Source organism: Podarcis tiliguerta, assembly GCF_965153285.1.
Source record: "Podarcis tiliguerta genome assembly, chromosome: 4".
Lineage (NCBI taxonomy): Eukaryota > Metazoa > Chordata > Lepidosauria > Squamata > Lacertidae > Podarcis > Podarcis tiliguerta.
Genome location: NC_139537.1, coordinates 61,770,668 through 61,784,820, shown reverse-complemented (window position 1 = coordinate 61,784,820; position 14,153 = coordinate 61,770,668). Strand labels below are relative to the sequence as shown.

The window sequence follows — 14,153 nt, the reverse complement described above, 5'->3', positions numbered from 1 at the left end:
ATATCAAAGCATGCAAAATGTTGCAAAAACAGCATTTCATGACTAGTGCCAGTTATTGCTCTTTTCCCATTAAGTCAGTGCTAAATAATTTGTACTTTTAAAATGCAGTCTTGTACTTAAGCTACACTTACCTAGGAATAAGTGAGGCTTACTTCTCAGTAAACATGTCTGAGATTGATTGCACAGTATTCCCTGGTGCATGGGATTTTAACAATCATATATGTTTAATGGGACATTTCTTCTGAATGCATACCCATATGGTGAAATCTGATAGTTATCTAACATTATTACTACTTAAATAAATTTATGTATACACATCCTGTTGCTCTCCACATATAACAGTATTTCTAATGAGCACTCTTAAAATGGTATTACCTGGAAGTTGTCTTCTGATGGCTTGCTTTCCCCCCCTCCAGATAAGATAGAGAAAGCTGATGCAAAGCCTCTTTTGAGCATGCTGAAACATTCTCCGTTCCGCTGGCCTGTCCTGGAATCAAACATTGGGCCTGATGGATTGTGGTCAGAAAGGAAGTTCAGCATGCTACAGACCCTGGCTACTCTTCGTGGCCAATATAGCAGTTCTGTCTTCATCCGAATGTATGTGGCTTCTGATGATAAGAACTCTAATGAGCACATCATAAAGGTATGGTAGAGGGGGTTGATGGAGATAGATGCGAGTTTTCACCAGCTTACTAAAAATATCCAGTGCTCCACATTTTAGCCATTATGTTCAGGAATTGCCAACTTTTGCAAATGGGCACATTTACAAATTGGAGAAACTGTTGTGGGGACACATATGCCTGCACACTGCAACCATGCACAAGCGCATCCATGGCAGTTACCCCCCCACACTCCACTCATCAGCAATGAGACTTAAAAAAAGGAGACTGTTTTCGTTTCACATAAGCGTTATAGGGGTGTGTGAGTGAGATAGAGAAATCTTCCTGAAAGTGCAAGAGTTAACCTTCCCTCTCCAGGTGCATTATTTGGGAAGATCACCCCTGGTAACAACTAAAAAAAAAATCCAGCCCCCTATAACAACTAGGATTGACACAGCAGATTTCTTTGAAGCTTAATTATGACAAGAAGTGTTTTTAGTGAGAGCGATCCCTGAAAATTGCTCCTCCTCCAATGTAATTAGGCTTCAAATGAGCCTTGTACTGAGGCTAATATAAGACTTCTTTGAAATCTAACTGTGCCATGGAGTGGTGTGATTTTGGCGTGCATGTGTGTGTCGTATTTGTAAACTCCCCCCTCCAAACTGCCCAACTCATACAGATAGACTTGAAACAAAAACTTTCAATGAGCTATAATAGAAGGCTCCTTTCTATTTTAGCATAAGAGACTGGGGAGGGTTTGTCACATCAGGACCCTGTGGGTGCCAGAAAGGATTGCTTACTTGAATCTGGGGGAGCTGTGTTTGTGGCTAGATGCAGCCATGGCAGATGGGACTCCCTCCTGTGGCATGAGGGAGTCCGCTGCTATGGACTTTCCTGCAGGCAGCGGGGCCAGTCATGGGGGATTCCAGGGGTGTGGCTTGGGGAGCAGACCAGAGGGCCTCAGTTCTCCTCTGGATTCCCACCCTCCCTTTCCTTTAGTTGATATTTGGTAGCTGGCCAGGTGCAGGCAGACTAGCTTCTGTGTGCCTTGCTTCAGTCACCATTTTCTGAGCCGGAGGGATTTCCCTTTCAGGCCAATTGGACCGCCTGGAGGGCTTTTGCCTGCCTCATAGCAAATGTCACAATCAATCAATTAATCAAGTACCTTTATTGTCATCACAGTATTATTAATAATAATAATAATAATAATTAATTTATTTGTACCCCACCCATCTGGCTGGGTTTCCCCAGCCACTCTGGGTGGCTTCCAACAAAGATGAAAAATACACTAAAATGTCACATATTAAAAACTTCCCTGAACAGGGCTGCCTTCAGATGTCTTCTGAATGTCAGGTAGTTGTTTATTGCTTTGACATCTGATGGGAGGGTGTATAAAATGTTTAAAATAACTGGAAAAATTAAAAAGACAAGGGTGAAGCTTTCAAGGGTTATAAGGTCACAGTATGATCGTGTGCATTTGGATATCCTTCAAAGGATAGTGATGTCACAATTTTACAATGGATTAGGCATTGGGATGGAGCCCTAGGCTAAGTGAGTGGTGAGAGCTCCCCCCACAACAACTGCAGCAGCAGGGTATCCCTTGAAGAGAGCCTGGAAGATGATGCTCTTGTCTGGTCACCCAGTTTGGGAGTTGATGGGCCATAGCGCTCCTGAATGGTGTTCAAGGCAGTTGCCCACAATTGATGCACATCCCAAGGCAAACCCTTAATCTTAGTCAACCAGGTCAGTCATCAACCAGCAATGGCTATGCCAGCATCTGTTATCCATAAAGTTGTGGCCTGTTTAATTCCATGCTGCTGCCCTGGGCTTCACTGCATCTGGACCCACAAAAGCATGTGCTATAAGGGTGACCCATGTCCTGATTTATAGTTGACTAATTTGTGTCACAGGGAGTGGGAGTTCATGGCACACTTGGAAGCGGCAGCTGGAAGCCCAACCTGTGGCCATCAACACAGATGCAGGCATGTGAAGGCCTCTGTGAAGAAAGAAGGCCTTAGGATGGATCTAGACACATCAAAGAAGTGTTTCAGTTAAACACTTAACTGTTTTAAATGTTGTGTGAGAAATTAGGTTGGCAAAAATGGAACTCCACAGTGCCATCTGGTGTCACAGTGTTAGAATGCATAAAGAACGCATATAAAGTGCTTTTTCTTTGCCAATGTAGCTGAGTCCCTAGTTTCTGGACTCATTATATTTTAATTATGAAATCTTCAAACATGGCAGAAAGAATGCCTTCTTTCACCAGACATGTGAGAAAGTAATTCTATAATACCTTTAAAACCTGCATCAAACTCATAATTACACACCCTCCAGCTAATTTTGTTGATAGGTGTTATCAGCCTTTTGCCACCATGTTCAACAACATCTCCACAGAACCTGGCCATTAGTATGTATATATGCAAATGACTAAAAGTCAGGGGAATATATGTAACTGTATTCCTTAGGGCATTCTAAGCTCATCTCTAATTTGATTTACAGCAATCTGATTTACAAGAAGAACATGCTTGTATCCTAATTAGTTACTGAAGGATCAAATGAATTTCCAGATTAGATATGCCAGGGGACATTTATATCTTGGGGAAAATGTCTATTGTAGAATTCCTAAACTCCCCAATGGCATACAGAAGCCAATGTCCCCAAGAAAGCAGAATATAATATTTAAATGTGAACTTAATTGGATGCCTGAATTATTATTTTCTTTTTAAAAAAGTGTTCATTGCTTAACATTAGGAAATCATTTTTTAAAAGATTGCTTGTGTGTCTTCCTTTTTCTTAATGAAACTATAAATTTGAGATTGAGTAGTATTATGGAAGTGTATTTAATGGGAACTGACGCTGTTGTATTCTTTACATATTTTTAATAGCTAGACCAAGCATCTCTGTCCCTGTCAGCACGAGAAGACTACCTGGAAAACACCACAGAAGCTAAATCCGTGAGCATTGCTTACTTGAGCATCTAAATGGAGAACAATTAATACATTGAGGATTTCTTCTCCTTTGCCACCATATTAATTAATTAATTAATTAATTAATTAATTAATTAATTAATTGTTTAATCCTGTTAAGTTCCTGTTTAGAGATTTAAAGCTTCTGCAGTAACTGTTTTATTTATTTTCATTTATCTGCTACTATGCCATTCGGTAATTGAAGTTATCTGAGTGGTCCACAACAGCAAATTAAAACACAAAGATTATATATAAAAAAATCCAAAACATAACCAAAATAACACAATACAAGACTTGAATAAATCCCGCAGTGGAGTATATCAGTGGTGTCATATACATAAGGAACACTCAAACATTTTTTTTAAAAGCCTGGGAAGGTTAAAAATTTGTTGCCTGCTGGTGGAAGAACCACAGTGTGGGCACCAGGCAAGCTTCTTTGAGAAGAACATTCCAAAACTGAGCTGCCATTACTGAAAATATTCTCTCTTTAGTAGCCACTAGGGATGGGTGACTGTGTCAACATTTGTTTCTCTCAGTTTTGCATTTAACCCAATCTTCAATTTGCATTTTTTTTTTTTTAGTCTTCATGAAATCTCTGGCATTTTAATATATACCTTTTCGTTTGTAATTTTTCCTAATATGCAAATTTTCCCAAAGCAGTTTCCCCTAATATAATGCATTTTGTATGCTGTTTTCAATAACATGCATTTATGTCACATTTTATACTGGTATATGCATTTTTTTTTGGAGAGAACTTTGCTGGAGAACTGCATTGCAAAATTCAGAGAAATGTGAATTTCAAAGGATGCCTCTTTTGGTTCACATATTGTTTTGGAAATTGCGAACTAGTTCACCTTTAAATTTCTCCCCAATCCCCAATGAGTTCCAAACACCTACTACTACAAAAGGGATGCGGGTGGTGCTCTGGGTTAAACCACAGAGCCTAGGACTTGCTGATCAGAAGGTCGGCGGTTCGAATCCCTGCAATGGGGTGAGCTCCCGTTGCTCGGTTCCAGCTCCTGCCAACCTAGCAGTTCAAAAGCACGTCAAAGTGCAAGTAGATAAATAGGTACCGCTCCGGCGGGAAGGTAAACGGCGTTTCCGTGCGCTGCTCTGGTTCGCCAGAAGCGGCTTAGTCATGCTGGCCACATGACCCGGAAGCTGTATGCCGGCTCCCTCGGCCAGTAAAGCGAGATGAGCGTCACAACCCCAGAGTCGGTCACGACTGGACCTAATAGTCAGGGGTCCCTTTACCTTTACCTTACCTACTACTACGTGGTTGTTTCCAGCTTAACAGTTCTGATACTACAAGGAGTTTTAGCTGCGCAGTAGAACTTCCTCATGCTCTCCTCTTACCCCATAAACCTTCATTTGAGGGAACAGATTTAGGGGTTGCATGGGGGGTGCACAGGGAGAGGAGAGGAGAGAGAACCTGGCAATCACTGCTCTAGCGGAACCCTTTAGTTGGATACCACCCACAATATTTTTGCGGTTTGGAAAGTAATGGGGAAATGCATTGAAAGGGACAAACAAATGGCCAGTGAGAAGACATGCCCTGTCTTCTTTTGCTTGCCCTGCAAGCAAATCAGGATGAATTCTGGACGAATGCTCATTGTTGCATAACCACTCCATACACAAATCAGAACAAATGCTCAATAAACACTGGGTATAATCTAACATCAGTGCATGTTTCATGCAAGCAAATGAGGATGAATGCTGAATAGATAGAGCATGTTAACTAATACAGAGCACAATAGTATGATTAATATGCAAGGGAAATTGAAAAAGGAAGGGAGGAAAACAATGTACTGTTCTTATGCTTCAATAAGGTGGGGGGGGGCATACTTTATTTTGCTGAGGTTAATTCTCTGTTTAGCTGTAATGATAACTGGATTCTTACCACATTATAGTACAGAGAAGCTCTGTTCCAGTTCATGGTGGATACAGCAGTGCTTTTGGGGGCCAATGCTTCACGTGCAGAGTTGGACATGAAGTCTGTGTTGAAACTAGAAGTTAAAATTGCTGAGGTTAGTGCTTTTCTAAATGTGGGTTTTAGTTGCATTTGTGGCAACTGGATGTTCATCAGGGTAGACATGGCTTCACTTCTTCATTCACTTGGTGCTTTCCTGGAGTTCCAATGCAGTGACAAACTGTATCTTGTATTTTTATGTTGTGAACTGCCCTGTGATCTTTGGATGAAGGGCAGTGTATAAATACAGCGGTACCTCGATTTTCGAGCATCTCGGAAGCCGAATGCCAAAAACCCAGAAGTAAATGCTTCCGTTTTTCAATGCGCCTCGGAAGTCAAACGGCTTCCACTGCCTGTTTTTCAATTTTCTCCATTGAACTTGCAGCCAGCCCTTTGCAACTCGGTTTTAGAATGTTTTGGAAGTCAAACAGATTACGTTTGAGAACCAAGGTACCACTGTATAATAATAATAATAATAATAATAATAATAATAATAATAATAATAATAATGTGATGAATTGGCAAGATATGTCCACAAGTAGGCAACTGCCAGTAGCACATCCAGGAATGAGTTTGATACTCGAAGGATTTCAGGGTTGAACAAGAATATAAATGTAAATGAGTAGGAGCTCTTTACAGCTGCTGCTAAAAAACCTCTAGGTTAGATTACTAAAATGAGTTATATGTTGCGCTAACACTGAAAACAATTTGGAAACTTCTGGTGGTTCAAAATTCAGTGGCCAGCCTGCTCACCAGGACAAGACAACTTGAACATATAATGCCATTCTTGACCTGACTGCACTGGCTGGCAATTAGTTTCCAGGCCTAATTGCAGTGCTGAATTTGAAGACAGCATCAGTAGTTCACAATACTGGTTATTTAGTTTTCTAGATTTTCCTGTCTTTCAGATACATTTGACGTAGAGTAGGTATCCACCTGGGATTATGAAACTGAACGTTTCATACTGGAAGGGCTAGATATTAGTATAGATAAAGATGAATTTCATTGTGTTACATGGGAAAAAATGTAAAATGTTTATGGAAAAAGAAGATTTTTTGCTAATTATAATGGGTTTGCAACTTTTTATTGAAAACTGAACAGGTAACATTGCTATTCATACCTTGTCGCACCCAGATTATGTGAGTGTTGGCAAAGTCAGAGTGGATTTGTGGAGGAAAATAATATTTGTTTGCATTTATATTTTGCAGATAATGATTCCACATGAGAATCGAACCAGTGAATCTATGTACAACAAAATGAACATATCGGAACTCAGCACCCTGATCCCTCAGGTTGGTTGAAGTTAATTGGAAAATGACTATATTAATGCCTGATTGGACTGTGTAATTACCTTTCAAACTGAAAGGTTCTTCAGATGTGCATAAGATGGCAATTTAAATGAAATTAGTTGAAACAGGTGTTCACTATTATTATTTTAAATACAGCTGCATTTTTATTTAAGTTTCAAAATATTTGTGATGTTGTGCAGTGAACTTCAACTTTGAAATTAGGGAAAACTTTTAAGTCGTTCAGCTAATGGTAGGTAATTAACTTATAAGCTTTTGTTGTTGTTGTTGTCTGCAAGAGTCAGGAACTGAACCTTTGCTTCTGTTTCAGTTTGACTGGCTGGGATATATCAAGAAGGTGATAGACACCAAGCTTTATCCTGAACTTAAGGACATAGATGCTTCAGAAAATGTCGTTGTTCGTGTGCCCCAGTACTTCAAGGATTTGTTCAGGATACTAGAAAGTGAAAGAAAAAAGTAAGGATTTCTAATTTGCTTTGTGTATGTTTTTGCTCAGAAACAATCCCTGACTTTTCAGTATAATGTTTAGGATCTTGGCATACTGTGGTTTGTTACCACTTTGTTTTCAAACCACAGGTGGACCCTTTCAATTATTTCTGTCTCTGGGGTTGCTATGCAAACAAAATCGTGTGAATGCTGCAGCAAGAGAACTCATTGCTAGCAATTCCAGGCGAATGGATTCCCCCCCCCCCAGTGCAAAGCCTTTCTGCGCTTGGGGGGAAATGTGGAAATTGAGGCGATCATTATAGGAATCCTCTTACGACTGGGAAGGCATATCATATTGACTGAACAATTTGTTGCTCTTCGGCCATAAGCCGGTTTGTTTCGTGAACACTGCAGATACTAATGATAGCAAAGTGAAAAGATGCTGCTCGGAGCCATTGAAACAGAGATGCTCCAAGAGGGTCCTGCTGTTTTCGCAGAAAGGGCCCATGACTTCTGCAGAAGCGAAGGGTATTGCATAATAAAGGTCCATTACCACAATGTGGCAAGTTCTACAGAATTGTGAAAATAATGCTAGTGACTATGGGTTGTCTTCTATGGGGAGAAGAGAAGGAAACAGGGAAATTGCTGAGAGGAAAGGTAAGGGGTGAAAGACACAACAAAAGGAAATAGGTCAGTAAGCCCATTTGAAACAGGCTCAGGTGACTTCGCTTGCCTCATTCTTTCTCCCAGAAGCATTCCCAGAATGCAGTTGGTGGTAGATAGTCCTGCTGGGGGGAACAGGAAAACCTAACCAGAACAGGCTTTGCTGTAAAGTACAGATTTTATTTCATTTTATGATTTGTGTGTGTGTAAAAAAACAAATAGCCAATGTAGCTCTCCTCCCCACTTCTGTATCAGGGGTGGGAGATTTTATCAGCAATGTATATTGCAGGTGTGTAGAGGAAATGATTAAATCCATTCTATCTCCCTGCTAGAGTCCTGATATGGTCTCCATACTGGCTATATGAGAGAGAGAGAGTGCATGCAACCCTGCCACTGACCAAAAAAAGAGTAAAGCAGTACTGCATGTGACTATTGTCATATGTATTTTGGTCCTCAGGTGGTCTTCACCTGCTTGTCTCTTGCTTTTTTTAATTGGTTCATTGTTGCTAGCACCCAAAATGATATAAAATGTATCAGACAGGATATATTCGTCCCCTAATAACTAAAATAGTACAGTTCCTCTGTCCTTGGAATTAGGCCAGTTTGATATGGAATATCCTGATTATGGATAACTTTCTGAGGCACAGCACAAACACTGGCGGCAGGGTCCAGTTTTGATTGGCCCACAATGTTTTTATCAATGAATTGGTTTTATTAATCAAGTAACACTGAAACCCTACATTTTGAAAAGAACGTGATGGTGTGAGGGTTGTGTCCCATGCTGCATAAGCAAGCAAGTATTCTGCTTGCACAGCAGGACTTATCCTTCCTATTTTCTCCCTGTGCCCCACGCCCACATTTATTCTGGAGGATGCCCCAGGTGCACAGGGCAGCTGCACAGATGAGGAAAGGAGGGCAGATTTCAAGGTGCAAGTCTGTGGCACAAGCAAAACAGCAGTGTTAGATACAACACATAACCAGTTATAATATTTATCTCGGCAACTTTCACTTTTGTGTTCTGTTGAATCAATTAAAATAGTGTCAGATTGCTTTTTTGTTAAAAAAAGGGAGATATGTTATTGGCTGTCTTTAATTAGGTAGAAAAGTCTAGCACTGCCAAAATGCTCTGAGGTGGTGGCAGTGGGGGTGAAGTGCCATATTACTGCTAGCTCTGACTTTGAAAAATGTGTTTTTAATGTCTTTGAGCATTAGTATTAAGAGATCCAGCCATGCAGAAGCCTCAGGTGTATAACACTGGATTACAGAAGTATTATCACATTCTGTATCCGAAAATGCTGAATAAGGCACAATGTACCATGGTGCTTAATTTCTAAAAGCGGCAGGTGCAGGCCTTAAAACCTTGTCACCTGGAACCTCTGCCCTCTAATCCTGAATGAATGTGGCCTGATAAGTGGGGTGAATTTATATAGGCTCAAAGACTCTCCCTTTTTTTTAAAAAAAATCAATTGATATGTTTTCAGAACTAAAGTTTGATTTCTGGGCTAACCCCTGCTGTGTTCCGCTTCCAATTAAGCCATTAAATACCATGTTTACTTCTCTGTAGTAGAAAGCCCATTCCTTTAGTTTATATGGTTGCACTTGCTATCTGAATTGCCCTGCAAGTGTTTCATTATTACTATGTGAGTAGGATGTGTGAGATATTTGCTGATGTATTGTTGATGGTTTGCTAAGGATCACCAGATATCACGACATTGAGTTGCGGCCAACTAACTTGTACTCAGAATAGACCCGCTGAAATGAGTGAACATGACAAACTTAGGGCCATTTATTTCAATGGATCTACTCTGATTAAAAGTTGCAATACACCCCATTACATTTAATTAAGGCAAACTTTCCTATAGATTTTGTAGCTAGATTGTTTCTGCTTTATTAGTTCGTGAGTACTTGGTGTGTGTGTGTGGGGGGGAGAACACCCATTCTTTGCACAGAAGCACTAGTGCCAAATTCCATCTCAGGATGCAAAACTGTTGAAATATGCTCCAAATGGAAGATCCACCATCATTCACACACCAAATGGCTGTTATCATGCAACCGCTTCTGTCTAACAGGTTTTTGTGAATTTGGTCATTGCTGATTAAATTTCAAGGTGAAGCTGCTACCATTGTAGGTAGTGCACTGATCTGAGGGGGGGCGCAGAATCTAGTCACCTATTTATTTATAGTCTCAGACAGCTGTACATTATAACACATGGGTCTAACTGTCTGACATAAAGATGTGTCTGCTTTGACAGGACTATTGCCAACTACCTGGTATGGAGAATGGTTTATTCGAGAATATTTAACCTCAGCCGGCGCTTTCAGTATAGGTGGTTGGAGTTTTCAAGGGTAAGTGTGAGATTTTGATATCAATATGCCCTGTGTGCCTATGAAGCTTATGAAGACAGCAGTTGATAGATGGATTCTGTGAGTCCCTGTGCTTCCAGCTAGCAAGCTTGAATTCAATGCATTTAAAGAAGTTGGAGAACATCACTAACCTCTCTCAGGACATCAGGACTCTAGTCTGGGCACAGAGCTGAATGAAAAATTCACAGGTTATCTTTTTTTCTACATCCAAGTCTTTCTCCCTTTTATTGCAGCATCATGTTTCTGTGTTATGCTGTGATTTTCATTCTTTAACGGCTGGAATATGAAGCAGAGAGAAAGGATGACATCATTGCTTGGGACTCTGTAATGAACTGAATAGAACTGAGAATTTACAAACTGTAGAGCTAGCAGCACCATTCCTAACTTAAGATATTCTAGGGCTTTCCACATTTACCATTTATAGTGACATAGTTGTTGTTTGCTCCAGTGAAATGGTAGCTGATTGTCTGCACCTTTGTTCACACGTTGCTATTATTAGAGAGTGAGTTTTCCTTTCCACACTAATGGTGAGTGGTACCCAAATTGAGAAAAAGTTCCACAGCTCTATCACACCCCTAATGTAGCCTAGTGTTCCTCCACCCAGTCAATGTTGGAGTTATGAGCATATGCATGGGGACAACCCTTTTGTGGCTGTTTAATGCCTAGAATTCCAGAATGCTGCTCTTGTGGGAGTGTGGGAGATTAGAAGAGGAAATACATGTCTGCCTGATTTTTCAGCAAATCTGGTTATAGTCATGGAATGTTGTTTGGTCAAAACAGGTAATCCAGGGGACAACCTCCTTACTGCCTCAGTGGGATAAATGTGTAAACTTCGTGGAAAGTGCTCTCCCTTATGTTGCTGGAAGAATGTTTGTAGATCTGCACTTCCAAGAAGACAAGAGGGATATGGTAGGTGCATTTTGGTGCCTTTGAAATTGTGCTGCTGCCTTCTACATTTTCTGCCCTCACCACCTCCTCCTCCATCCCTCACTCCCTCCTTGTCCTCCACTGCATCCTCATATACCTTCTTTCTCCCCTTATCATTGCTGTCACCTGCTCCCCGACGTCCTGGTCACAGCAGGAACACCCTTCCTCAGAGCAAAGCATTGTGGGTGATGCGGCCCAGAGATCACTTGTGCCATTACCACTTTGATGTGATGGTGGCACCGGAAACTGCCTTAATCTGACCACTGGTGCTTTGTGGCCCCTTCTCCACTGCAACTTTAACCATTGTGTAGTATTTCTTAGGTTGTCTTTAGGGCTATTTGTTAACTATCCTGTTTCCCCCCAGAATAGCTGGAAAGATCAAATGGCAAATGAGACATTTTAGTAACTGAGAAATGCCATGATCTTACATAAGTATGCACAGAATTGTAGAATGCTATCCTGTGAACATTTACTTGAATAAATCTCACTGATATCATTGGGGCATATTCTTGAGGATGGATAGGGAATGGGTCATAGACTAGATGCCAGGTTGATCTCTCTTTTTAAAAATATGGCATCTTCTATTTTCTTCAGTCTGCCTTTCCTTTTCCTGTGTTTCAGCTATCTAGATGACACCAAACCACCCCCTCTTAGTTTGTAGAAGGTCCATGCTGAATAAATAATGAATTATGGGAAGCGTGGTATTTTTGTATTTAGTCACTGATGAGCTCATGCCCTGGATGTTTTCTTGTCTCCCTCCTTTTATCAAAGAGATATTATTTGTGTCTAAATATAGCACTGTTTTTGACCTACAGTCTAGGCAGCATTTCGTACGGCTACGCCTGAACAATTTTGATAACAACTCTGATGGTATGAATAGATTTCTCCTCCCACCCCTACTGCTACAGCTGGTGCATAAAAACCAGAATATACACCAGGGTCCAATTGTAGAGCTAGAATATGAACTGCCAACCTCCAAGTACAGGGAGTTCACCTCATTAGTGCACTAAGTTAATTGAAACAGTGCTCTGCCATCAATATCTCCAAGTTACCTTATTCCCTGGGATGCAGTTTACTCCCGACTGTTGAATGCTTGGTCATATTTAATGCCAGGGCTGTACTGGCTTCCATATTGTATAAAAATGATGTGATATTTAAAGGCTAGTAATGAATCATGAAAATGAGATGCTACAATCCCCTTCGGTTGTTGAGATAAGGACATTATTTCCCCCCACTTAGGTCAATCTCCAAACTTTCAATCAGGGAGGTGATTCACCTGACATTACTGGCACTTCCACACAGCATTTTGTTATGGAATTGGGGCCATTCATGCCTGGAAGCTTTGCCCAGCTTCCGCATCAAAATGCTCTCCCACAAGATTTTCCCATTGAATTTATCCTTTTTTATCCTTTTTGTGGAAAGTCCAATGAAGTCCAATAAAAAATGTGGAAATGTTAAATCCAGAATGGATGAGGAAAACAATGGGATGGCATTTGCTATGCTGCCTTGGAACACTGAAGCTCCACTTCAGCCACCCTGGCTAATTTGACCAATGGACAGATTTCTCATCTTTCCTGAATTGCTTCTGAATATCAGTTTCTGGAAACCACAGGAGGGGAGAATGCTCCTGTGCTTGAATCTTGGTTGCTGGTTTCCCTCAGCTACTGTGAGAACGGGCCTAATGCGGGCCTAGATGGGCCATTGGCCTGTTCCAGCAGACTCATCTTACATTCTTATGAAGCTGCATGTATGCTGCAGAAAACGTAACCAAGTGCACAGAAAAACGTTGCATGGAAGCGTCTTATTACACTGCTGTGTATTCATATTATATTTAGGTTACAGTCAACCACTGATGTTCTTGTACAATTTCCTTGGGCCTATATATATATATTGTCACATATCAGCTCTGCTCTATCCAGTAAAAGATTTTTTATAATATTTTCATAACCATGTTCTTCCAGTTCTTAAATACCTGAAGAGTAGTCTTGGAGTTAAAGGGTATAAAATAAAGGGAAGGGAAACTTTGCTATGGATTCTAATATTCATACTTTCATAGGCACCAATCCCACACTAATTTAGTACAATTAGTGACATTTAGCTGGGGACCAGATGAGCACTGTAGATGAACATTTAGATTTGCAGATGTGAACACACATCCAGATGTGTACATCTGTTTTGGCTACACACACACACAGCTGCTTCTGCATGCAGAGCCCCTTCACTGAATTGGACAGAAAGTCTTCAGAGCATTTCACATTTCTTAAGTAATTATGGTAATATTTGTTGCAGATGGCAGAACTGACTGAAGGGATTCGTTGGGCCTTTATGGACATGCTGGAGAATGAAAACACCTGGATGGATTTGGGAACAAAGAAAAAAGCAATTGAAAAGGTAAAGGCATTTAAATACATTCAATTTTTGGATGAATGGGATTATCCATCAGCAATCTGTTTGAAAAGATGTCGTACGTGTGTATATTTGCTGTTAAAATCTGTGTACCCCGTTAACTTTATCGAGTATCTTGTTTAATCTTCGTTGTTACTTGCTTCAGTGGTTTTTAGACTCTTGGTCTTACACATAAACAAGCTAATAAATTATGTGGGAAAGATGTTATTGCCAGAAAATCAGCTAGTTCTCCTACTACATTATTCAAGTCCTGGAACTGAGATTTAAATCACTAGATTTCCCCTTTATGGTGTTTCTGTGATCCTGAAGGCTTACAAGTTGTTAATACATGGGGACATGGGGAAGATGTATCTAAAATGTGCTAAACATGTTTTGATGGACTTTTTTTTTAAGGGGTGGCACTTCTGATATTTCATTGGGGTTCACATTTTCAGTACTGATGCGTTGAATACAGGTTATTCATTAAACATTCTGGAATATAGCTCTAATGACTGCATTCAGTTAAAGGATAATACATAGCATCTTGT

At 40.5% G+C, this 14,153-nt stretch overlaps 2 protein-coding genes across 8 annotated transcripts in view; one reads left to right on the top strand and one right to left on the bottom strand.

The window, feature by feature from the left end:
• The window catches only part of LOC310677106 (uncharacterized protein), a 332,640-nt gene that overhangs the window by 68,167 nt on the left and 250,320 nt on the right, over window positions 1-14,153 (bottom strand). For 2 of the 5 annotated variants that reach the window (XM_083439495.1, XM_083439491.1), the window contains exon 6: window positions 10,428-10,569. The exons of the other annotated variants lie outside the window; for them this stretch is intronic. The gene's annotated coding sequence lies outside the window, so the exon portion shown is untranslated. Of the gene's footprint in view, window positions 1-10,427; window positions 10,570-14,153 lie in introns of those variants that run through there. 5 annotated transcript variants of the gene reach the window in all.
• PHEX (phosphate regulating endopeptidase X-linked) overlaps window positions 1-14,153 on the top strand; it is an 89,265-nt gene that overhangs the window by 29,540 nt on the left and 45,572 nt on the right. For all 3 annotated transcript variants that reach the window (XM_083439407.1, XM_083439408.1, XM_083439409.1), the window contains 8 exons: window positions 417-643; window positions 3,485-3,553; window positions 5,476-5,592; window positions 6,743-6,826; window positions 7,152-7,297; window positions 10,182-10,275; window positions 11,074-11,202; window positions 13,510-13,611. In XM_083439407.1, coding sequence (XP_083295533.1) covers window positions 417-643; window positions 3,485-3,553; window positions 5,476-5,592; window positions 6,743-6,826; window positions 7,152-7,297; window positions 10,182-10,275; window positions 11,074-11,202; window positions 13,510-13,611 — 968 coding nt within the window. The remainder of the gene's footprint in view (window positions 1-416; window positions 644-3,484; window positions 3,554-5,475; window positions 5,593-6,742; window positions 6,827-7,151; window positions 7,298-10,181; window positions 10,276-11,073; window positions 11,203-13,509; window positions 13,612-14,153) is intronic.